General features: G+C 36.3%; 1 protein-coding gene across 1 annotated transcript in view; it reads right to left on the bottom strand.

Annotated features, from left to right (window-relative positions):
- Positions 1-2,282: 2,282 nt before the first annotated feature.
- Positions 2,283-27,246, bottom strand: part of BRINP3 (BMP/retinoic acid inducible neural specific 3) — a 404,544-nt gene continuing 379,580 nt past the window's right edge. Inside the window, exon 8 of the mRNA XM_042925066.1 lies at positions 2,283-3,598. Within this exon, the coding sequence (XP_042781000.1) occupies positions 2,482-3,598 (1,117 nt within the window). The 3' untranslated portion in view covers positions 2,283-2,481. The remainder of the gene's footprint in view (positions 3,599-27,246) is intronic.

The raw sequence follows: 27,246 nt of genomic DNA, 5'->3' as shown, positions 1-27,246 counted from the left end.
TATGTACTTTCTTACCTGTGATTCTAGAATCTTCTCTTGCCTGAGCCAGCTACGTCAGAGTGAGCTGAGCCATAAGTCACATTACTGACAAATTTCCTTATGTTCCAAGGAGTGATTGCTGTTCAGAGTCAATTGGTGACCATGCATGTTGCTTGGTGGTTTCTAGGTTTCTAGGCCCAGATATCTGGGCCTCCAAGACTCTTCTGGAAAAAGTCCTGTGGCAATTCTTGACTTTACAGTGAAAATATTTTGAAACACATTGTTTATATTTGATAAGATTGGTCATTCTGTAGATGATTGATGAGGGATGATAAATTCTTGTTTTATTTAATTGTTCAAATGTACTCTGAAAGTATGTGTTTTATAATGACTTAGACTTCAATTTTGTGAGTGATTCTTATTTTGCCATAAGTCTTTGCATATAATGGGATTAAATACAGAAATAAGATGATTCATTTAAAGCTCAGTGATGCACTGAAAAGAAGATAGATTCATTCCAAAAGAGTCTATCTTGGAGTCTTGGTCTTTCAACTTCTTGGTTTGTGATCTTGAGGAATTTGACTAACAACACTGAGCCTGTTTTTTTTGTTTTTTTGTTTTTTTCTACCAAGAAAATGGATATAATAATCCATAACCTAGTGGTTTTGTCCAAATTAAGAGAATGTCTGCTATGATACCAGAAATACAGCATTTAATGGGTGTGTATTTTTTTTATTCATTAGCAGAAAAAATTAGGTGAAAAATGAAAGATAATCAGCTACTCAGATAACAACGGGTGGAAAAACACAAAAAACTTCCATGCTGTTCTGCCATCTTGGCTCCTCCTCAATGGGTGGAAAAACAATGTCTTGCCTACGGTAAATTAAATAAGCATTTGCTGTCTGAGCTGTTGTCTAAAATGCTTTGGAACCAAAAACAAACAGCCCAAGAATCTAGAATGTCTGTGTAATGTTTTTGTCATCAGTCTTATCTTTTTCATTCATGTCATAGGTTCCTTTCTCTATGCCCTGAGAAATACTCCATGAAATCAACAGGAAAGCTGGCCTGAACAGTGTTTCAATTATAAGAAATGTGTGTAGGGCACATGGGTGACTCAGTCAGTGAAGCAACCGACTTTGGCTCAGGTCATGATCTCACAGCTCATAGTTCAATTCCCACGTTGGGCTATGTGCTGACCGCTCAGAGCCTGGAGCCTGCTTTGGATTCTGTGTATCCGTCTCTCTGTGCCTCCCCCATTCGTGTTCTCACTTTCTCTCTTAAAAATAAACGAATGTTAAGAAAAAAATAAAAAAAAAAGAAATATTTATAAAATATTTAGACAAGTGCTGAGTGACAAATATCATAACCACACTACAGATACAGCTATGTGTCTAAACAAAAATTCAATTTAAATTTCTAGAAAAAAGTACAAATTATATATCTAATATTATATCATGTGTAATATGGGAGGTCAACTTAAATTTCAAGCCAAAACTCTGAACGAAAATCAGTTTTATACTGAAGGAGTTTAGTCTTCAAAATATACTTTAGTAATAGCAGTTTCTCTGAGAGAAAAACAAAATGTCTATTTACATTTGAATTACTTATTTGCTTCTTTATTTTATACCAACACATTACAACTTGTGAATTCTAGAAATGTTATTTTACTGACTTTGGTAAAGTGCTGGAATAACTAGGGTTTTCAGTACTTGAAATGAAAATGATTATTCAGAGTATGCTGATTATTGGTTATTAGAATTTAGAAAGAAAAGCAAGACCAAAGCACGTTGCTAAGGAAATAAAGGGTTTACTTTCTCCATGAGCTTCTAATCACACTGACTCTTCTTTATGTTTGCCAGAATGTTCTCATATTTAGTTGGGAAATAGTCTATCTGTTTATTTTAATAATGATGGTGTCTCTAGGAATGATTTATAAGCACAGGTAATAAAGTTACCACTGCCATTCTGCTGTCGACCACGAAAATACAACTGAATACTAAACATTCTACCTAGTTGGGTTCTCTCTAAAGGCTATTGAAGGGGACCTTCAAATGTTAAAAAACTCTTGGTGAATTTTCCCCAGGTTCTAACAAGCTGCATCAAAATAAAACTCATTTCATGGAAAAAAGGAATCCCACAGCACTTCTTTTTAATAACTGTTCAGCTACAAAATTTTATTGGTATCTTTTTATGTTCCCTCTAGAGGATGTAATGCACAAAAGCATTGCCACGGAACATATAAAATTACAAATGAAATTTATTGTAAAAAGTAGAATGTCTTCTAGACTGGTGTCAGTATTTATTTCATTCATAAACCAAAACTGCAGTATAATATATTCATTGTCAGCAAGTTCATGTGTGTAAATTGCCATCCAATGTTATTGACTGATATAAGACAGATATTGAAAAGACAATTTAAATGTACTCTTCCAAACATAAACTGTTCCACAAAAGCACTGTAAAAACTCCTTCAAGATTTTGGGTTGTGCTTGACATTTATGGTTAACTACATAATTTGGTCGTGTCATAATCCACTGTGTTTGGCAATTTGGCATTAAACGCCTGCAGAGCAGATTGGATCCTCACCACCTCACTGGTAGACAGCTTGAGTCTATGACGAAGCAAGCAAGAGAAAAGATCTAGACGACGCTGACCAGGTGGGGAGAGTTTATTTACACGGTCTCTTATCTCTAGAAGTTGCAAAAGTGCTGAGTCCTGGGATCCCTGAGTATAGGGGTAGTCCAGCTGCAAAATCAAGTCCCGAATTGCTTCAGGGTCAAAGTGCATGCTGTAACCAAACACTTGAATGTTATTGATTTTCATATAACCCAGGTTCCGGGAAGGGTCAATGAATTCCAGAGGTTCGTAGTAAATGCTCTCATTGCCATTGGGGCCGTTTGACTTGATGCGACTCCTCAGGTAGATGTGCACTGTCTCAAAAAATGTCTTCCATTTGTTCCCCAGAGTCAGCGACCAGTTATAACACTGCAGTGGGAGGTCCAGCTTAGTCCGCTCCCAGTCTGGAAAGCTGTTTTCATTCACAGGCATAAACCAGCTCTCTGAGTGGCTGCCTCCGAAGGGATTGACGTAAACAGCCAACACTGGCTCCAGGGTGCTGTTTTTAGTTAAGCAAATCTGTAAGGAGAGACCCAAGATCATGTGGACCAGACTTGACTTGTACTTGTTGCTCTTCAAGGTGAGGAGCATCCGCTTGCGCCAGGAGGGGTCGAACCAACTATTGAGGCGCATGTCGTTGCTGATAAAAATGGCATGGACTTCTATTCGTCTGTCCGTTTTCTGCAACAGGTATTTCATCTCGAGGTCCTGCAGGTCGGTCTCGAAGCCGATGTAGTGATCGGTGGACTCGGCGACCTCCGGCTTGCAGAGCCCCTGGCTCAGCATGTAGCCGGTGTTGCAGGTGCCGCAGCGGGTGCGGTTGTCCGGGGCGCAGGTCAGGCAGGCCGAAGCGTCGCCCACCGTGCAGGGCAGGAACGCGGTGCACACCACCTGGTCGTTCGGACACGTGCACGAGTGCGTCTCTTCCGAAAAGCTGCCCAGGAGGCCGTTCTCGTTGCAGTAGAGAAAAGACTGGATGCGAGTGAGCCAGTAGGTTGAGGTTCTAGAAACACAAAACAGCACGGCTCCGTGTAAATACAAAGACATGTTCTTTGTGTACCGCAACAAAGTTAACCTTAGCTCTGAAAGCTTTATCATTTCTTCAGGTTATTTCCAGTTACTTAACTGAGGTAAAAGAGCTATACGGCTTATGATGGAAAACGATACATATTTATATAACATTTATATATGTTATATATATTTATACTGTATAATTGTTTCCATTCTTCACTGCACAAGATTAGATCTAGAATAGCCCACGGGATACCTTCCAATGAGATTGCATGCCATTTCACTAGGGTACTCAGAGGCTGACTGTGAACGTAATTGGGTCGGTTATTGTTTTGAAATGCTATCCAGCAACAGGAAATAAAAGTGATATTATCGTAAAATATCTACAGTAGAATTACAGCGTATACATGAGGACGGCTCATTCATTCACTCTTAGCTTCATAAAGCACTGATGTGGTAGGCAGCTAAATAGAAAGTAAAATAAAAATGAAAGAAAAATAAACAACTCTAAAATGTCAATCAATGTATTTAAATCCCGGGGTGTTATCAACATTGACAGAACAAGTACCCACTGAGAGGGAAAATATTATTAAAACGTGTTTGGCTTTATTCTTACAGGCTGCTTAACAATATTGTTGAAAATATCTTGTTAAAACCAACTACAAGTTGTTAAGTGTGCCAGTTTGACGTGTTTGATTAGAATCATTAACATTTTTTTCTTCATGATGCAAATGTCAGATTTTGCTTTTCCCTGTTTTCCCACATTATTCAAACTCTTTTGGTGTGTTTAAAATCTCAGTAAAATAACGAAGTGAAATGTGTGGCCCTGTCATCAGATAATTCTTTGTTTTTATCATGCTGCTATCTCACACTAGCCATATGATTAGGGAGAAGTTGAAGGGCGTCTGTAACCTGTCGTTCTCTCACGTGAAGAGTGGGAATAGTGATGTCTCCCATATTGCATTCTTGGGAAAAATAGGCTCAGACGGTATGCTTGTGTTTAGAATATTTCACAGTGTATCCATCTTTAATATTCTTATGCTTTTCTGGTGTTCATTATTTAGTACCTATGAGATTTTCAGCGAAATCTATTACACTCGATCCTTTATACCTGTATGCTGCTGCTGTTTAAAGAATTTGTTTATGGAGACGATTGGTAAAGCACAGGTATTAATCTGTGCAAATAATCAATAAAAGCAATCTATTAAGATACTCAGAACAATATTTGAGCTATTTATATTACATAGTCATTTTTGGTCCCTGCCCAGCCTCCCCTTGCTATGCAACACTTACTTTTTTTAAGTGAGTTTTTCTTTGTTTTCCCAAATAAATTAAATGACTCCTTTCTTCCCTCTGATAACACTCATTTCTTTTTTTCATGGTACCTTTTTTTAAATATTAAATTTTATATTACTGGTACCTACTTGTCCGTACTCTATTTCCTCTGTCAAATATAGTAACCAGCTTGCCAGAACCCTGTAGGCCTATTTATCAGTATACAGCACAGTACCAGGTAGCATGCTAGGAGATCACAGCCCGTTAATGTTTACGGAATCTTAAGTCAAATGCACAGATGAATTAAAAGACATTTTCTTCGTAAGTGTAATTTTGAGTGAAATTTAAAGCTCTAAAAAGAACATTTAATTCAATTGTAAAGACCTAGCTAGGAAGTGGAGTTACACAACGTACACTTTGACATTTCCACAATTAAATATATGAAAAGCCTTTCTTTTCCACCTTTACTAAATGAAACTGTTTGCTATAGACCCAGAAGAAAAGAAGAAAAATAAATAAACCAAACTCAACCAAAGCATAAAATACTGTCCTCTTAATTATTTCTCACACTGAAAAACACTGACAGCAAAACTGAACCTATTAAATTCACTTCGAACTTTCTCTAGATAATTTAAAAACAAGTTCTCAGAAAAAAAAAAAAAATTTCCCAGGAGTACACTCAAGAATTGTGAATGATGTGAGGCTCTTTGGCACTTCATGAGTCAGACATCTATATATGATGCTTCTTGTTTTCTTCCCACAGAAGAAATGTGCAAAAAGCCTCCTTTTGTGGTTTATGAAATAACTTGATTTATTTCTGTATTCAGTCTAGATACATAGAAATTATTACTAATTTTTAATATGTAGTTACTGATACATATATTTCATCAATTTTCTCTTTCACAGGCCATTAATGTCTTGCCCTATTGACTTCTCTCTATCTCTTTCTTCTCTCCCTTTTCCTTCCTCCCTCCCTCCTGTCTGTCTCTCTCTCCTTCCTTCCTTCTTTCCTTCCCTTCCTCCTCCCTTTCTCTCTCTCTCTGTCTTCTGTAACTCTACTTTTGTCTTTCTAATATAAAGAATATAAAATATATATCCTATCTGGATTGGAAATTATATTTTCCTCCCTGAAACCAAAGCATAAATTCCCTTAGCCAATTCATCTTTCACTGTAAGCTCTAATCATGTTTCCAAATCATAAGGACAAACAAACAAACAAAAAAACGAAATAAATGGACCTTAAGGCTAAAGACAGAGCTCACAAAACTAGGGCACTGTAGAGAGAAGCATTTGGACACTTTAGAAAAGCAATGGCTTTTTCAGCTTTCAATCTCCTCCAATCCTTTTCACATCCCCACAGATGCATTACTGAAGGAATGTGTTTCAGCTTTGCGGGTTTCAGCTTGTCATGTATGAATATTGATAACTTGGCACGCTGTCAAAGCTCCCGTACCCTGGGCTGGAAGAGTTAGCATGTGGATTTTCTTCTTTTTTGCTTGTCCTTTCTCCCCTACTACCTACCTTTTGACTATTTTACTTTATTTCACAAGTAGGGAATAGATTTTTAAAGGAAAAAATAATCCTGGCAAAATCTAGGCTAAACAAGGAGCCAAAAATAAAGAGAGAAGCCTACCCTGGATTTTTCACTTACCCAAAAAACCACGTACCTTTATTTTTCCCAGCAAAGAAAAATTTGACTGCTTTTTCTTTACTTTAAGCAATTTTAAATTGGAATATAAATATAAATTTATAACATAAATTTATATTTAATATATATTTAATATAAATATAAATTTTAAATTTATTTTAAGTGAGTTTAATGGTTAAATTTATAAATTAATGTAATTAATGTAAAATAAATGAAAAGTAGGCTGTATTGAGTATTTTTTTAAACACTGTTTAAAAAATACCTAAATGTTTAAGCAAAAGAGTACCAATTTTTTGTTTTTTTTAAGTCTGGTACACAGCTTTTGTTCACACAAGCTATCTGGTGTCACTAGGGTTAAGGATAGAGGTTGCAATGCCAGAAGATGGGCTACTGGCAGGCAGGTCTTTTGCTACTCTTTGTCAAGCATGTGGTGTTGTGTATGACATCTACTTAATTGCACTTCAATAAATATTTACTAATACAGGAAGTAAGAAAGGAAAGGAGAAAGGAGGAAGTAGAGTAAGGAGGGAGGGAAAGACAACTTAAAGTGAAAGAACTATGGATTATGGAAGAACAGAAGACAGAAATAGTAGAAGACAGCATTGGGGCACCTGGGTAGCTCAGTCAGTTAAGTCTCTTACTCTTGATTTCAGCTCAGGTCAAGATCCCGGGGTCGTGAGATCGAGCCCCATATAGGGCTCTGCACTGAGTGTGGAGCCTTCTTAAGATTCTGTCTCTGCTTCTCTCTCTGCCCCTCAACCCCACTCCCTTGTTCTCTTAAAAAAAAAAAAAAATGAAAGACAACATTTAAAAAAGCCTTTGACGTGTGATAACTACTATGATATATAGCATTTCAGGAAGGGGAGGAACTCCTTATCTATCAGGAACAGAGTTTGCATTTTGAAAATAATTTCTACAAAGCTTTTATGGGATAGTATTAAAAAGAGAAAACTGCCTTCCAAAATTAAGTGAAAATGTAAAATTTAAGTTAAAAGCCTATAGCATGTTTATATTTGAGGAATCCCGTGGCATCCTAACTTGAGAACTTTAGACAGCCGTTTAAGCAGTTTTCCCTGTTTGACATGTGATGTTCCCTGTGTATTTAAGATCTGTTCTTCTCCACAGGATACATGTTATCTGAGACTGGAAGATGGATACCTCATTCTGGGGCCAGAGTTTACCTGGTGATCTGGGACGGGTCTGAATCTTAAGCAGAGGCTCAAAAAAACACTGGTTCAAAGTTTGGTTCTGTGTGACCCTGGGGACTGCAGATAACTGTCTGAACCTTCATGCTTTAATGTGTGACTGCACTTGCCAGCCTTTGACCAGGGTGAAATGATGTAACATATAAACCCCATCATCACTGTGTCACACACAGTAGCTGCTCATAATAAAACAGTATGAATGAAATGCTTATATCTTTTGAATGATAGTAAGTGTGATTGATGAAACAGATTCCTGGGCCTCACTCCAGAGATACTATAAGAATTTCTAGGAACAGGGCCCGGGAATATGCAATCCCAGAGGACATTATGTACACGTAGGCTGTAAGAAAATTAACAACCCAAATATCTACAAGGGCTCTTTAAAAAGAAGCTGGCCATCAGCATGTAAGAATATGTCCAAAGGGGGCACCTGGGTGGCACAGTCAGTTGAGCGTCCAACTTCGACTCAGGTCATGATCTTGTGGTTCGTGAGTTCAAGTCCCACATTGGGCTCACTACTGTCAGCCTGTAGGTGCAGAGCCTGCTTTGGATGCTCTGGCCCCTCTCTCTACCCCTTCCTCACTTGCGCTCTCCCCAAAAGAGGTAAGTATTAACAAACTGTGTCCAAAAAGGTAGAGAAAAGTTAAGATTTCTGTGGAGAAGAGTCACCAGCAAATGACTTTGAATTTACATGTATGTGGGGCTTGTGGCCACCATATACACTAAAATTTGTAAACCTTACATTAGAAAAATTTGCCATGTGCATTCACTGAAGACAAAGCAAATACTAAATCCTGCCTTAATAAATGAATTCTACTATGTTACAGTAATATTAATTATTTAGTGAATATCTCCCATGTCATGGGCCAGCTACTTTGTATTCATTATTGAAAATTCTTCACAGTTGCTTCTAAAGGTTAATGTCATTTTAATATTTAAAAAATACTGAGGTTCGTAGTTTCAATGACTTTCTCCATTACACATCTATTAACTATTACAATGAAGACAAACTCAGAGAAGCAAATTCAAATATTATTTTTTAAATGTTGTCGAAAGTGTTCCATGGGATAGCAAGAAAAAGTGCTTAACAAATGACTTTACGGAAAGTATCTATGTTTTGCTATAGGCAGACAGCATCAAAAATAAAATAACTTTTAATTATGATATAAAGTTTAGGTTTTTGAGTCACACAACACTATATTGGCTTCAATCGCTTCTGGGGAGCCAACTATCAACTTTGAACCTTGTTTCACTTACCTCATATGTAAATTGGGAATAAAATATAGGTAGTTGTAAAAATTAAAGTACAATTTCAAAAGTACTTAAGAGTGCCTATGCACAGAATAAATGGAAAATAAATGTAAATGCTTAGTCCTATTATCGCTGTTATTACTAGTGTTATCTTTTAAAGAAATGTCGCTGTATGCAGTTCCTTTAATACAAATCCTTTTTTCCTCCAGAAAACTGAAGATTTTATTTCTTCTATGACAATTCATGCATCACATGCATATTACACTGTATGTCTGTGTTTCACCTTTATCAAAATAGACCTAGTTATTGATAACACAATTAAGACTGTATTTAAAAGTATATGTACAGCCTCTTTGTGACGGTTTTGAAACTCTAAACCATGTGTAAAGGCAATATTGCTCAAGTTCAGGACATATATTGTGATGTATAATGGTTTGCACTGAGGTATTAGAACATATGTTGATACAAAAACAATTACCTCCTCTCACGGTTAAATCCTCTCTGAGCACTAATAATCTTATTTCAAAGGTCTCTTATTTCAACCTTCTAATCTTTTATTGCTCTCCAAATCTGTGCAATGTGGATCCAAATCTTAAAACCTAAACAATATAATTTCAGCATCTTTTTGAGGTTCAATATCAGTTTTTTGCATAGAGAATTTTGTTTTAGCCTTCATAGGTTTGTGTTTCTCAGACTCTAATACCTTAAACTAAATATGAATTTGGTATTAAGCACCCACGGCTATTTAAACAATCATAAGCTGATTATTAGCTCAGTCACAGGCAGGTAATAACCAGATAATATTCTGTCACTCGCCGTCTTCCATTTCTGTTGTTCTGGCCATCTCAGCCTTGGCGATGGGGCCTGGGGCTCATGGTGATGCCTCCTCCAACACATAATAGTAGTTTCACTCTTGGAAACAAGTTTACACCCCAAGAAAAAGAATGTCATCATCAAAAAGTCCCCAAGGAAGCATCTATATACTACGTGGGTATATCGATATATATCTAGAGACCTATGGACACATATATACACACATTTTGATTTATTAATGTAAACTGAAGTATCTACTAATAATTTGGCTTGCAGGAGGACAACGAAGAAGTGAGTAGAACAGTTGTAGGTGTTTGCCGTATTCTAAAGAAATTATTAGCTGATAAGTAACGTTCATCGAGGATTTATCAGAAATACAGTACGTTAACAGGCGTTATTTATTTACTCCTCATGATTCTCAGTACTCACAGTAAGGATGCTTACTGCCCCAATTTGTAGATAAGGACATGCCTTTTAAAGCTGAAATAACTTAAACCTGCCCCAAGTCCAACAGCCAGTAAGTGATAGAACTGAAAACACATCCCTGGTCTTTATTACTCCCCGTGATTTTGTTTTTGATATGACATCAAAAGCACAAGCAACAAAAGCAAAAATTAATGCATGGGACAACATCAAACTAAAAGGTTTCAGTCTAACTAATTTGTAATTCATTTGGTTGAATGGTGTAACAGAGACCAATCTGCTTACTTCTTAGAGAGCGACTGAAACGCTTTGTCCCCAAAGATGCTGCATTTGATACTATAGTTCAAAAAACATCAATAAATATGTTTTTCTTTTACTTGTGACATAAAATATGAAAAGAAACAGGTCAACATTCAGGGTGTGAAATGTGAAGCACGTGAAAACGAACACAATTACGTTATTATAAATAAAGAGAAGATATTACCAAAAGAACCCCAATATTTTCTTCATTAGGGTTCACATTTCATTTTCTTCCAAAGATTACCAAAAATTGGAATACCTCGCTCATTAAATCACATTAGATACTAAGTTAAAAAGATTTAAAAAGTGGGGCTCCTGGGTGGCTGAGTCGGTTGAGCATCTGACTTTGGCTCAGGTCACGATTTCAAGGTCTGTGAGTTCAAGCCCCGCATCAGGCTCTGTGCTGACAGCCCAGAGCCTGGAGCCTGTTTCGGATTCTGTGTCTTCCTCTCTCTCTGCCCCTCCCCTACTCACGTTCTGTCTTTCTCTCAGAAATAAATAAACATAATTTTTTTTTGAAAAAAGGTTTAAAAAGTATTTATTATGTGCAAGTTCAGCTATTAAAAGTGGTTAGTGTAATTGATGAACATTGACACAAATGTAATTATTTCACAAAGATGGGGAAATCTAGCTTCTCCTAAGTGCACCCAAGACGTCCTGGTTTTCATCCATTATAATGCCCTTTACACTAAGTTATTATTACCAAATAATTTATGTCTGTCATTATATTACACATTCTGTGAAGAAAAATATATATTTGCTTACTTCATCAATACATGCTAAATCAATTTATGATGTCTATGATTAAATTCCCCCATTAAAACCTTCTAAACCTTTATTGGTCTTAAAATTGTGCATTATGGATCTAAATTTGAAAATCTAAATAATATAATTTAGGAATTTAAAATAAAATACTTATGAAGAGACCACTCCATTTCATACTTCACAGATGTGTTCATCTCTGATCCTAATACTTCAAATGTAATATAAATTTTACATGAGTGAATAAATTAGTGAACAAGAGAGTAAGTTGAAAGAGCAAATTTAAGACTAAATTGGAAATGTCCATTGTACTTTTTTGTTAATATTTCATATGTTTTCTTGATATCCAGTAAGTGATGAACCTTTAAAAAATGTCTTATTTTTATTATATCTAGTTTTTAAATATTTTTTAAAGTTTACTTATTTTGAGAGAAAGAGACAGAGAGAGAGAGACAAAGAGACAGAGAGAGAGAGAGCATGAGCAGGGGAGAGGTAAAGAGAAGGGGAGATAATACCAAGCAGGCTCTACACCCAGTGGAGTCCCATAGGGGGCTCAATCCCACAACCGTGAGTTCATGATCTGAGCTGATATCAAGAGTTGAACGCTTAACTGACTGAGCCACCCAGGCACCATCCATAATATCTTTTTTTTTTTAAGTATGGTTCATGACCAATTTCTTACCAACTTAGAGAACATCAATAAAATGTTCTCTACTAACTCTACTATTTAAATGATTTAAAAGATTTTAACATTTTTTTCTAAAACTAATAGCATACTATTTACATTTAAGGCATATTTTTCAATTAAGTAAACACAATATAATTTTCCCAAATCTGGTGTCCATCTATTCTTATACCCATGAACATAATTATGACACGAACTGTCTATGATATACCTGTGTTTGTCTGGGGAGCATCCTTCCAAGTAGAATGTCTCTGAACTTACCATTTTCTTCTCTCTTAATACAACAATCACTCTTATCTGCAATGGTGGATATCAGCTTAACCCTTTGTGCCCCAAGTAAAGCAAGAACCTGGTTTTTAGAAGCCTTGCACCTGCTCTTTTTGTCATTTTATTACATTTGTGTACTAGCAAACTACCCTTAAAATTGATCCATTTTTAATTGCATGACACCCCAATTTTTTTCATATATACTATGCGTTTTGCCTAATTTTGAATCCCTTTACGAACTGACAACACTTAACTTTCATTGTTCAGTTCAATATGTCCTCCATTTAGGCTGCTCCTGTTTCCTTCCCTAAATATATGATTCGCGATTTCAACTACATTGAATTTTCTTGTTTTAGAATTGAATGTCCTTTCTCCTCTGCTTAACCAGCTCAAGATGCAAATTGGACCATTTTTACTCTAAACAGTCTCTTTTGGACAATCTAATTAACTACAACTTAATTCTTTGAACAAATGTATCAGTTATCTATATTACTGTATTTGTAATTAAACCATGTATAAACATATATTGTGGTTTAATAGATTCTTATATCATTTCAACTGAAGTATACTATTTATGATAATATCTGTAATTTTCTACATGTCAGTTTTCTCTTTTTTTTATTTTTAATGTTTATTTCTTTTTGAGAGAGAAGGAGAGAGAGAGTAAGTGGGAAAGGGACAGAGACAGGGGGAGACACAGAATCTGAAGCAGGCTCCAGGCTCTGAGCTGTCGGCACAGGCCAATGTGGGGCTCGAGTCCACCAACCATGAGATCACAACCTGAGCTGAAGTCAGACGCCTAACCGACTGAGCCACCCAGGCACCCCTACATGTTAGTTTTCTTAATTGGAATATAAGCTCCTCAGAAAAAAGAAAATGCATATTCACTGCAATTCCAGAGACCAATAAAATGCCTTCCTGACCCTCCCAAACCAAACTGCTAAATCAAAATTGAATTATGGACTTAAGTCTGTGGAAAAACTCAACACAAAATGGCAAGTAATTCTGGCAATAATTATTTTTAATGCATTTATGATATGGAAAGTAAGATGCAGTAAACTTCAGAGGCTGAAACTGAAATAAAGAACAATATGAAGGAAGATGTACATTTGCTTGATCTGTATCAAAGACAAAGTCTGGTACACTTGAAAGGCAAGAAGTTGAATTAGGGATCCACTATGTTTGGAAAGACAGACACTATGGATTTAGAGTCAGATTAAAAAACAACAAAAGCAATAGCAATAAACATCTAGTGAAGGAAGAGAGACAAATGAGTGCTTGCCCTCACCTTATTGTTAATAGAAGGGAAAAATGCATAATCTCTACATTCAAAAACACAAAATAATTACTTTTTTATTTTTTAAATTTTATTTATTGTTATTATTATTACTATTATTATTTATTTTAGAGAGAGAGTGAGCAGGGGACAGGGCCTGGAGGAGAGAGAGAATCTTAAACAGGCACCATGTTCAGTGCAGAGGCCAGCATGGGCCTCTCTCCCAAGACCGTGGGATCATCACCTGAGCCGAAATCAAGAGTCTGTTGCTCAACTGACTGAGCCACCCAGGTGTCCCCTCGTACATGTATTTTCAGCTCTTTGTTCCCACTTGGCAAGAACTTAACCCTGATTATCTCGATAATAAAGGACAAGAAACTGGCAAAATCATGTTTTTATTACCACACGAAGAAATTTGAAAATCTGAAAGCACTATAGTTATAATTTATAAGACATCAGTATTACATATATTATTTATGCTTCTCAAATTATTGAACAACTGTGAGTAGTATAAGAATGACATTGATTCTATAATGTGAATACCAGTGCTGTACTCTAACTACAAAACTGAAAAGGTTTCATTGAATTTATGGCAATTACAAATGTAATATTGCAGAGGATTATTTTCAGACTGCTAATTTAATTATTAATCTGTACTACGGAGACAAGATAGATATGAAGTAATTTTGAAAAAAACAAAAAAGATTATCTCCTAACTCAGAAATTGGAACAAAAGAATGTAACTTCAGACTCAGTAATTGCATTTGCATATGTTTAATACTGTTTATCTAAATAAAGAGGATGGAAACATGAGGACAAAGAAAGCTGGGGATTCAGTATAGTGATATTTAGCAATGTTTATCTAGCATTATCTGAGCATGAGGTTGCCCTGACAGAACGGTGAGTGGACTCAGACCTCTTGGTAAATTAGCATTTGTGACCTTAATGTATCTAGATGTCAAAATGCAATGCCATTAGGAAAGAAAGTCAATCAACTAAATCACTTGCTCTTATTCCATGATCACTAAGAACTTTTATGATAATAATTTGGATTCCCATATAAGTTTCTTAAAGGAACAAATCTGACTGACCAAATTATAGAAGATTTATAAGTTATATAACAGCTAGGACAGCAAATAACAATGTAGCCTTCTGGATTGTATGTTATTCTTTAAGAATTTTGTTGACTGGACTATGATCCCCAAACTGGTCATCTTTAAGGTGTTAACGTAAATGGCGATTCCGGAGCTTTATCGTTGTCAGAAAGTAGACCATTGGGGGAGGGGGTGGGAAACACCAAAAAAATCGCCTTCCAGAGTTCTGTTATCCATCAAAACTGTCTCAGAGTCACATGCTCAGGGCCGTGGCTTTATATGAACATTGCCTACTGTTGGAGATAAAATACTATACTCTGAACCATAGATATAGTTAATGATTATACCACAATCTCAGAAAAAAATGGGTGCTTCTGCCCCTAAAATGTCACCTTTTATAGGAATAAGGAAATATTGTGGTTTGTGTGTGAATGTGTTAAATGTTGCAAAATTTGTACAATGATGTAGGGAATAACTATTTTAAAAAGTTGGCTTACTTAGCTTGCTAATATAACTATAACCTGTGGCCCTATTTCACATAATTTGGTTCATCAGAAAGAAAAGTATGCAGGTATTACAATGGACCAGATGTGTATATGCACTCAAATTTTATATGTTGAAACCCATTTCTCAATGGATAGTATTAGGAGTTAGGAACTTTGGGAGGTAATTTGATAATGAGGATGCAGCCATCATCCATGGAATTAGTGCCCTTAGAAAAGGGATCCTAAACAGCTGTCTCACCTTGTTTCCATCATGTGAGGACACAGTGAGGAGATGGCCATCTATGAAGGAGGAAGTGACCCCACACTAGACACCAAGTCTTTCAGCGCCTTGATCTTGGTCTTCTAGCCTCCAGAACTGTTTGACATAAAAGTTCATTGTTCGAGTCACCTAGTCTATGGTAATTTTGTTATAGCAGCCCACATTGACTAAGACAGGTATTATCTCCTAATTTTTCTACCAACTTAATATCACATTTAAGTCTGTGGAAAAGAAACGTGGAGCAAATGACTGTTTAGAAAACAGAAGCAACTCAGTAAGTCTAGCCTTCCCCGGCCTCATTGTTTTCCAAATGAGACTACAGAAAATGATGAATTACCTCAAATGACCATTCCACATCTATTCAGAAAACAAATAGTAGAGCAATCACTTTAATCCTTGGGTTCTCAAGCAGACTTACATTATGTAGAACATCGCTTTTTTCCTCAGCGCACAAGACGTTCCATTAACCAAAATATCATCTGATAGGGAAAAAAATGAGTCACTCTGGAGGATATCAGCAGTGACACAAATCAAACGGGTATTCAAAATGTATGGTTCTCTTACTTGCAGGGTGAACCACAACAATACAAATGGGAGCTTCTTATCAATTGGCAGAAAGACAGAGAGAAACTTATGTCACTTCAAGAGCTTAATCTGTTCTGTTGGCAGGGGGAAAAATCCACAAGTTTATTCCTTAGTGCTGCAGGTTTAGCCTTAATTTAATTTTTGAACCATAAATCCATGTTGAAATTATTTGGAAATTAGTTATTATTATTGTTTTGCTTACAAAATAATTTTAAATTACCTTAGTTTTTGTTTTCATTTATTACCATTGTCATTTATTATTTTTTAGTAGCAACAAATTTATTTAGTAAATAAATAAATTTAATCTTCCAAACAATCCTTTGGAAAATAAAAGGAAAAAGACATTATAATGCAAATACCTGCTGAAACCATGATGTAAAACAATCAGATAATTGATTCTTTTTGTGTGGCTATATATGAGACATAGAATAAGTACCTATTCTAATACAAATAGTATGACCTTATAAAATCATATGTAATTTGCAAGCCAAGGGTTAACAAAGGCCATTCCAGAGCTAGTTGGTCAGATCTACAGAAAGTGTATATACTAGAGGTCAAAACCACATTCTCTTCAGGCCTCAGAGCCACCACCATAATCACACATCCTCATGTGCACGATTAAGTAATAATCACAGATACATAAAGAGCACTTACTATATGCCAAGGACTGTTTAAGCATTTTACATATATACATTAACATTTAGCCCTTGCAACAAGTCTATGAAGTGAGTACTATCATTTTCCACAAGGAACCTCTTAAGCAACAGCACACACTGTCTATAAAAATGAGCAAGCATCCATGCTCTTCACCACTCCGTTATTTTATCTATGATGTTATGGACCCGATAAAAGGCATATATGAAAAAATGTCCAGAAAGTATATTTTTCTAGATAATTATTATTTCAGTCTACCTCCTCAGGTGACAATTGTCTGAAATGTTTGGACAGTTCACATAAGCTTTGGAGAAAATGTGAGCCACTAAACTGTTTCTGGATTAACAAACAGAAAGTGAGATGAAAACATAGTTCACACTGACATCTTAATATCATCATAGTGTTTATAATAATCTTAAAACCATTATTTTATAGATTATGTTAAAGCCATGTGACAGTGAAAAGGAGTCATGTTGTACAAAAGAGATTTTTTTTAAGTTGAAGTTTTTTTGTATTTCTTTTAACTTTATTGTGTGTGTGTGTGTGTGTGTGTGTGTGTGTGTTTCCTTTTTTTTTTCAAGTTCATTTATTTTGAGAGAGACAGTTCCAGTGATGGAGGGACAGAGAGAGAGAGGGAGAAAGAGAGAATCCCATGTAGGCTCTACAGAGCCTGATGCAGGGCTCGAACTCCCAAATCACAAAATCATGACCTGAACCAAAGTCAGGCACTTAACCAACTGAGCCATCCAGGTACCCCATATATGAAGGATATTCTGAAGTAATTTGGATCAGTGTGTCTCAGAGCTGTTCTATCACTAAATTGAAAAAAGGGTAGGTCCTACCTCAGCTTCTGTTTGGAACAGTAATAAATAGACTTTTAGGTCATATGTATCTTCCATGAAAGAGAAACAACACCTACGTGGATCCAGAACTAAAACCAACTTGTCTTTGATTCCGGAAGTTAAATTGTTATTATTTAAACATTTTTAGTCATGTTTCCTTATTCTTCTAGCATAGGATAAGCCTATTGGAGAATAATCATGAACTGTTTTCATGGAATGTTTCACCTAGGGAAGGGGATTAGTTTTATCATAATCACATCCTTATCTAAACATAGTAGTTTATTCAAGATTTCTTTCCATTCTGAATTTTTTTTTTAAGGGAGGTGGTTTATTTATTTATCTTGAGAGAGAGAGAGAGAGAGAGAGAGAGAGAGAGAACACAAGCACAAGTGGGGAAGGTCAGAGAGAGAGAGGGAGAAAATCCCAAGCAGACTCAGAGCTGTCAGCACAGAGCCCCACATAGGGCTTGAATTCACAAACTGTGAGATCATGACCTGAGCAGAAACCAAGAGTCGGACACTTCAAGGACTGAGCTACCCAGGCGTGCCTATTCTGTTTTCACTTATGAAGTTATCTTAATATATATCAGATGTTATAGCATCTGGTTGTGTAAGAGGCAAAGTCAAGCTGTATATTTATATATATACACTATATAAATTAAGAATGGATATTTTATTTGCTGTTAATTGCCTATGCAAAATCCCATGGGTCCCTTATTTCTACAAATAGAAGCTTGATTTTGTTCAGTGTGCCAAAAATGACCTACTTTCTCAGTTTTCCTTGAGGTTAGCACTGGGCCCATGTCACAGTTCTGATACAAACAGAACTCTGAGGTGGAAGAGCCTGAGGTAGCTTCTATTTTCTGAAAGAAGTCAATAGCCATGGCTCACCACACCTGTTCTTGCTACTGATCCTGAAAATGATTCTGATGTCGAAGCAACAAGAACTGTCCCATGGTTTGAAGACAACAGACATGCAAGAAAGGTTGCAGGGAAGACAAAAATAAAAACCAAACAAACAAAAGCATGGAAACTGGTCCCATAATCAAGAACCATCAACAACAGCAACATCTACAACATCGAGTTGCAGAACCATTGCCAATAGCGACTTTCTACAGAATTCCTGTTACTGGAAAAAAAAAAAGGAAAAATCTTTCCTTTTAGGGTTCAATTCACCAAGTTTTGTGTTACTTGTAGCAGCATATTGATTACTAGTAACAAGATGAAAAGTTTCAGAGAAGCATGTAAACTTTGAAACACAATAATTCCTTGATCTTCTTGTTCCTGGGGAAAAGAAAGAAAGAAAAAAAAAAAGAAAGAAAGAAAGAAAAGGAAAGGAAAAGAGAAGAAAAAAGAAAAGAAAAGAAAAGAAAAGAAAAAAGAAACCAGTTGCACTTAGGAATGGAGGGCTATCTTAGGGTGGAACAACTTTAAACAACAAACTTACAAATTGTGTACTAACTATAACAAAGTTTTAGAAGGAAATTCAACAAAAAGTGACTAATTTTTAGCAAAACTAAAATAAAACCCAAGCAAGCCAAATTCTTGGAACTTATTGGAATCAAAATATATAAAGACTGACAATCTGAAGCAGAAAATTGAATCTACTGGCTTACTGGACAAGTGATTTTATGTCACTGAAAAAAGACGGAAAACACTTAACAATCAACAAAAGTATTAACAACTTGGGAAAGAATATGGATTCTTTAGGCTTTATTGAATACACCTGAAAGATTTTCAATGCTTGTCTAAAATAAAACCTGGACGTGGAGGTATGTAAAAAAAAAAAAAAAAAAAAAAAATTAAGTCAGGGGCGCCTGGGTGGCTCAGTTGGTTAAGCGTCCAACTTCGGCTCAGGTCATGATCTCACAGTTCGTGAGTCAAGCCCCGCATCTGGCTCTGGGCTGACAGCTCAAAGCCTAGAGCCTGCTTAGGATTCTGTGTCTCCCTCTCTCTCTGCCCCTCCCCTGCCTCTCCCCCCCTCAGGCTCTCTCTCTCTCTCTCTCTCAAAAGTAAACGTTAAAAATTTTATTTTAATTAAGTCAGTGCTTTTAGCCTCAGCCATATCCCTATAATGCAATTATTTTTGAAACAATGTCAAATGAATGTTCAGAGTTTATTTTGTTTTCTTAGTTCGTGAGGATTTAGTAGAATTTCAAAAAAATAATAAGTCATTAACTGATATTATTGAAATGATTGGCTATTTCTATGTATTAATATATTCTGACCCCTTTGACTGTGCCACCACATAAGCCAAGTCGAATATTCTATATATTTTGGAATGCCTTTTGTTTTGCAATGAAAGGTTTGGAGAATCCATGTGCAATTCTAGATTGTGAAACAAAGTAAACCAATAAATATGTACCGAATTTTTAAATCCAATGTATGCTTTTCCTTTTTCAGTGAATCAAAAGTGTGGTTTTAGTGTCTTCGATAGTAAGTATTTGGACCCTTACAAGAAATGTTTTATTTCTCACTTCAGTTTATTCCCACATATATTACTCCCTCAAATGACCTGAAGTACAACCTCTTCCTACTCCAAACTGAAAGGCGCCTGTCACCATATATCAATGCCACAGTTGTTTTGGTGGGAGTTGTGCTCAGGCACTACATTCCCCCAGGAAAGAACCCAGGATTAAATTAAATCTACAACTTCCATTTCAATACTCAAGGCATGTTTTTCAGATGAAAAGAAAATAGCAGAGTATGTTTTCTTCCTAACAAGTATTGAAAACAATTGGGTCAAATTCATCCACTCCTTCTCCTGCTCTCCTCTAAGTGCCTTTGAATACATTATTATTATCTAGAGAACAGAGGGATTGAGGTGGCACTGACTGTCTCTGTGAACATTTAGTTCCCAAATTCTTCTCTTCTGATTACATTGTGATTCCATTAACGCCTATGGTAGGATCATCACCCCTCAGATCAAAACCCTCCAATCATCTCATTTAGCATAAAAGTCCTTAGAGTGACCTCTAAGATCCTGCATAACCATGCCCCCTAGCACTTTCTAACCTCACCAGGATTTTGTTCCCACACTCTAGCTCCACATCTGCCTCACTGCGTCCTCACCCCTTCCTGAACAAAACACTCCTTTACTCCTGCCTCTGGGCATTTACATTAGCTTTTTCCTAGTCCTGGGACTCCCTTGATCATACATTTGTTTGGTTTTTTATTTCACCTCCTTCAGATGTTTAAACTTCTATTCTCTTAGCTGAGGCTTTCTGCAAATATCCTGTTTAAAATTGTTGCCCACCCCAGTCCTCCCTATCACCCTTCTTTGCTTTATTTTTCTTGGAGTATTAATTTTCATGTTGTTTTAAATGTCTCTCTTCACCAGAATATTAGCTCCAGGGAAGGTAGGAATTTTTATGTCATTTATTTACAGTTTATTCCCAGAAACACTATCTGGCTTATAGTATGCATTCAATAAATTATACTGACAGATAAATGAACTAATTCCTTAGAAAATTTATAAAGTGAGAGGCATATTTAGCAGACACAAATACGCATAGCCTGTTCAATTTGCCTATCTTCAATTTTCAGAAGGTTCTTTTAGATACAGTATCAACATTTCTCAGCAAAGTAGAAATACCTTTGCCTGAAAATTATTACCCATTTCTTTTCCTTTTGTTCCCAACTTTATGTTCTATGCTTCAACAATCAAATTTCACTCCATTTAGTTTTCTTTTGTCAAGCACAGGGGTATTTGGAATAAAAATCCCACTTGGGGAAATGTTAGAATAAAGCAAAATTGAAGAGCAAAGAGAAGGGTCAATCTTTGAATAGATTTCTCACCTATAACTTGACAAATATTTCTAGATCCTAGCTTCTTATAACATGCTCTAGAGAGCATCTATCTGCCTTTCCCCTGAAGAGTCAATGGGTATTACTTCCATCCATATCAAAAATCTCTTATTTTATCATCAATATCTGAGTTTATTATTTACTGCATTTCTTAAAGAAAAGAAGAACATGGGAAAGAAGCTTAATGTTTTTATGTATTAGCAATAGAAGTCAAGGTTGAACAATTAAATCAAATAACTTAGGATGACTTAATAGCCCCCTATGCTCAGTGCTTTCTGTACACAGGGAGATGTAGAGACATTCAGACTACGAGAGAAGCCTGCACATCACAGTCACGGATAGCTGCAGAAAAGCAAAGGTGACAGTTTTTTATTGTAGCTTTAATATTTGATTTAGTAATATTTTGCTTAATGGCTCTGATTACATATAAAACACAGTAGACAAAATTAATTTTCTGAACACGTTCTAATTCAGCTTTCTATTTGGCTTCCTTACACATGAATGGGGAAATGAGATTTGAAGTAAATGTATATGTTTCTCTGAGGAGTCTTCTGAGAAACAAAGCAACTGTATTATCCCAAACAGCTGACAGCCACTGGGGGAGTTTTTTGGTGCATCTTAACTTGCTAAACCATTCACTCTATTTCTGTTCTTTTCCTTCCATTCCACTAAGACCAATAATCAACATTCATTGCTTCCTGTGTAGTGTCAAATCAGAGGCAAAATGAAGTTGTTCCCTAAAGCTGTGTACAGTACTGCTTATACTAGGTAATTTTTATCTACATGATGCTACATTGCAATGGATTCTGGCAGCCATAACTTTCTCCTCAGAATAAACTTCATGTTGCTCCCAAAAAATACTAATTGGAGGTATCTGCCTTTCACAAATGTAGTTAAAAGCTGCCGTTAATAGCTGAAAATTGATTGAAGTAGACAACATCTGCTTTTCGAACCAAAGGCTCCAACAAATAATATGGTGTTCTGGCAAGTGGGAATACACACATTTCAGATATGCTATGGCATGTCACATACTCGAGAAAATTAGCTTTCAAAGTGGTATGTCAACATTAATTTTCATAGTTTTGTAATATCTCTAATCATAACCAATGGGGTTAGACAAAAACACCTGCTGTCTTTTCTGTTATTTGTTTGACAAATTAAATTCAAAGTAGCATGACCGCCATATAACTGGATACCCACCCTGGTGTAAGCCCATCAAACGTTCTTGCAATGTCAGCAGTTGCTGTAAACATAACATTCTAAAGGGACTAAACACAATTTCAAATGAATACATTTCCATTACCTTTCTTAATAGGTTTTCTGATTCAAAAATTAAGTGAGATAAATATGAGATCTTATTTATGGAGCAGTTACCTGAAGAGAATTAAAGGGATGACCTGAAGCTATATTTAACTATCTACATATGAAATACTTTTGATACATTCATGTTTGCCTTTTGCTCAATGAATTTGAGAGCTTTGTGTTTCCTGAAAATTCTGTACACAAAGACAGATTTCTGGTTTCCTGTATGATTGTTAAAAAACAAACAAACAAACAAACAAACAAACAACAACAGCAACAAAAAACAGTGTTTTGGGTATAGGGATGCCATAATCCTTACAGTTATTCTCCAACTTAAAAAAGATTATTACCTCTTTAAATCAAGTCAAAGTTGGCTAAAATGGAGCAATTGTCGCTACTTTGGGTATTTAAACTCCTACTCTATGCAAAATATAACAACCTTTTCAATATAATGCTTTTGCAAATTGTAGAACTAAAGGATCTAAATGCCTTTGTAATCCAATTGTTCTATCCTAGTGCTTTTTCATTGTTATTCGGGGTAAATTAAGAAGAAACTTCTTTTTAAAGGTTTTAAAATTGTAGTATCCACCTTTAAACTTTTTTGTTTAACACATTTCTACAAACATCTTGTGTTAGTATAAACTAAAATGTGCACATAACAATACATGCAATTTGATAGCTATTTAAGTTCGTACTCTGTAAATTGTTTGAAGTCCGGAAAGACATACTAACTAATCTTAAGGACGCTACAATCAATTTTTTAATTAATTTTAAACAATTTTCTAGTTTGAAATTTTTTCTTAGTTTTTTTTTTTAATGTTTATCTTTATTTTTGAGACAGAGACAGAGCTTGAGCGGGGGAAAGGCAGAGAGAGAGGGAGACACAGAATCCGAAACAGGCCCCAGGCTCCAAGCTGTCAGCACAGAGCCCGACATGGGGCTCGAACTCCTCAACTGTGAGATGATGACCTGAGCCGAAGTCGGAGGCTCAACTGACAGAGCCACCCAGGCTCCCCAAATTTGAAATTTTTAAATGCACACCAACAGTAAGAATTCCACTCAAGTTCTAAGTATTCATTCATTAGTCAGCCTCAACAACTACCAACATTTTATTTTACATATTTTATCTACCTCCTCCCATTTTATGAGGGGGGTAGGTTGGGATAGTTTAGAAGGTTTTAAGGCAAATCTTTAATTTCACTCTTAAATACTCTGTGTGCAATTCAATATGCATCTCAAAAATTAAAATGTTAGAAGAATATTAACTTACATAATCACAATTGCAGTTATCACATAACAAAAAGTAACCATAATTTATTGACAGTGAGTAATGATGAAGCAGCCTGAGGCAAGCTGACAGGCCGCAAACACTCCCCACCCCCAGGTGGGATGTGTCTGATACTCCTTGGGCACTCTTGGCTGCCAAAGAACAAAGGAAAGGGGAAAAATAAATGGTCAACTGATAGAGATCATAGTCCTGCAGGACCTGAGTCTCCATCTATTTATAAATATTTTAGTAAATTACAAGAAAAAGGCAATCTTATCTATAGCCTAATCTCCAGAAACCTATAGACTCCGTTTCCTGGAACCCCAACATTACCTCTCCATAGTGATGTGGGAAACAAAGCCAAAAGGAAATGGAAGATAGAACTCAATTTCCTTATAACCTGCAGCCCATTGACAAATACTTGAGGCTGGCAGAGTAAAACACGTTGCTGTACTCAGAGAACTCTTCCAGTCTTAACTCTAATGCTTTGCTAGAGGGGAAAACAACCTTAGCTTGACAATAGCTAGGCCTCCACTATCCTGGGAGTCTTCTTTAGCATATCAAAATCCCACTGGAAACTTCCTTTGGACTCTACCTCCCCCAACTCCTTAGTATATAACCAGTCTCTCCTCATGGTCCCAGGGCAGCTCTTCTAGCCCACCAGTCCTGTCCCCATGCTTTAATAAAATCATATTTTTGCACCGAGGAGGTCTTCAAGAATTTTTCTTGGTCATTGACTCTGGACCCCGGAAGCCCCACCAACACCTCAAAAACCTTATCAACTAATACCCAGGCTATATTCAAATTCCTCTGAAAGTCTATATATATATATATAGTTAAAAGAATATCTATATCTATATCTATATCTATATCTATCTATCTATCTATATATGTTATTAAAAATCAGGATTCAAAGAGATTCTATTCATTTCATTAGACAGTTACTTCCCTTAAATCTTTTCAGTCTTTCTTGGTTTCTCCCCATGCCATTGACTTTTTAAAGACATGAGATCAGTTCTGTAAAATATCCCATTTGGAATTTGAATAATAGATTTCTCAGTGTCATCTGATGGTGCCATGAAACTTGTTCTTCTATCCTTTATTAATTACCTGTATGATTAATTGGCATCAAATGTATGATTAAACTCAAGTACATTGTGTTTTGGGGCACAGGATATAAATCTCATAAGTGATTCTGAATATTCACTGTTTTTATCTTTACATTAATATTCTTCCTTCAAATCATAAATGCACACACACAAACTCACAGAAATACAACTCAGATTTCAAACCAAGCTGTGTTAGGATCTAAAAAATTTTCATTTAGAAACAGCATAATTAAACCAAACCAGGGCATTCTGTCTAACCCTAGATTTCTATTTCTTCCTGTGCAAATAAGAAATAAGATGTTATATGGTAAAGTATACAACTGGAATTAGGTTAAGAAATGAGTTTGTAATAGACACAGCTTTTCACAACGGGCCTTCACAAGGGATCTAAGAGAGAAGAGAAAGATATATAACTTTATTAAGTAGCTATTTTAGTCACTTTACCTACATACTCATATAATTCTCACTACTCTGAAGTAAATGGTATTAACACTATTTTTTTTATAGAGCAGATTACTGAGACTGTTTGAATAACTTTCCTAAGGTCATATAGATAATGAGTAAGGGGGGGTGGGATTAGGGATTTGAGCAAAGGTCTTCCTACTAACTAGCGCAAACTTAGAAGTACATAGATGAGTATGAGCACAGATCTTCCTCCACTTACGATGGAGTTCTGTCCTCATAAACCTCTCATAAACTGAAAATATCATAAGCCAGAAAAGCATTGAACAGTGCTGAACATCATAGCTTAGCCTACCCTAACTTAAGCATGCTCAGAACACTTACAGTAGCCTACACTTGGGCAAAATATCTAGAATACAATCTGTATTATAATAAAATATTGAGGAGTGCCTGGGTGGTTCAAGTCATGATCTCATAGCTCGTGAGTTTGAACCCCACATCAGGCTCTGTGCTGACAGTTCAGAGCCTGGAACCTGCTTTGGATTCTGTGCCTCCCTCTCTCTCTGCCCCTCCCATGCTCATGTTCTGTCTCTCAAAAATAAATAAACATTAAAAAATTATAATAAAGTGTTGAATATCTCCAGTAATTTTTTGAATCCTGTACTGAAAATGAAAAACAAAATGGTCGTATGGATACAGATTGCTTGCTCAGTGTATGGGTTGTTGAAGCTCGTGACCATGTGGCTGACTGGGAGCTGCCCATCATCATGAAAGTATCATACTGTATGTGGCTAGTCTGGGAAAATAGAAAAAAATCCAAATTTTGAAGTACAATTTTGACTGAATGATTATTCTTTTCCTACCATTATGCATCATGAAGTCAAAAAATCATAAGTTGACGTGGGGGAAAAGCTTAGGCATCCCACAGGCTTACACCAATGGGTGGTTAACAAGGCATAAAGAAATACAAAGTCATAAAATGCTCCCACCCGACTGTGGGGAAATCAGATTGGCACCCCAAGAATAGGGGGTGCCAAGACATCCCAAGAATAGGGAGGCACAAAGGTGTCAGAAATAGGGAGGTGCAAAAGCACCCCCAAATGAGGAGGGGTGCAGAGCTCCCCAAAAAAATAGAGAGAGAGAGAGAGAGAGGCGAAGTCCTGAAATAGAAACAGTGCAAAGGTGCCCAATACATAGGAATAACAAGATTAGATATTCAGGGTGAAAGCACCCCCAATTTAGTACTATAGCAGAAAGTTGCTTTCATAGGAGAATAGGGCCAGTTTAGGTAAATTAGTGAATTGGACTATGGACTGCTGCACTGCAGGCAAAGCAGCCCAGGGCTGAGATGGTTAACAAAAGAAAAGGTGCCTTGTCAACCCTGAGGTTATCTCCCCTACAGGTGTCTTCCCCTAGGTTAACTAAGGTAAACAGCGATGCTGCCTCATGTCCGCTGTAAGCAACCTTCTTCCCAACTGCCCAGCGCCCAGATTTTGTTTTGTATTAAGCCAAACCCTAACCCCAAGTATCCTTATGACCCCCTTCCCTTACGTCCACAAGTTAATGTTCACAGATTCATTGTCCCTTTGTGCACATCCATCGCCATGTCTGTAAGCCTTCTGATCCTAATAAAAACGGGGCAAGGACTCTTATTCAGGGCTCTTATCTTTTTCCCAGACATTAGCCATCTTTTGTTTTAATCCTGCATCCTCTCTTTTGCTGGCCAAAAGAGAACTTTAGACTTAGAGTCTACAACAAGTTGAACCATTATAAATCAGGAACCCTGCTGCAAATAAATTGCTTTGCTGTTTGTAATTCTTTCATTAGAAAACATATTTCCTTGGATAAGAAAGAAAGAAAAAAAGAAAGAAGAAAGAAAGAAAGAAAGAAAGAAAGAAAGAAAGAAAGA

Source organism: Panthera leo, chromosome F3, assembly GCF_018350215.1.
Source record: "Panthera leo isolate Ple1 chromosome F3, P.leo_Ple1_pat1.1, whole genome shotgun sequence".
Lineage (NCBI taxonomy): Eukaryota > Metazoa > Chordata > Mammalia > Carnivora > Felidae > Panthera > Panthera leo.
The sequence above is the reverse complement of the archived record's forward strand: the minus strand, read 5'-3'. Positions and strand labels throughout refer to the sequence as shown.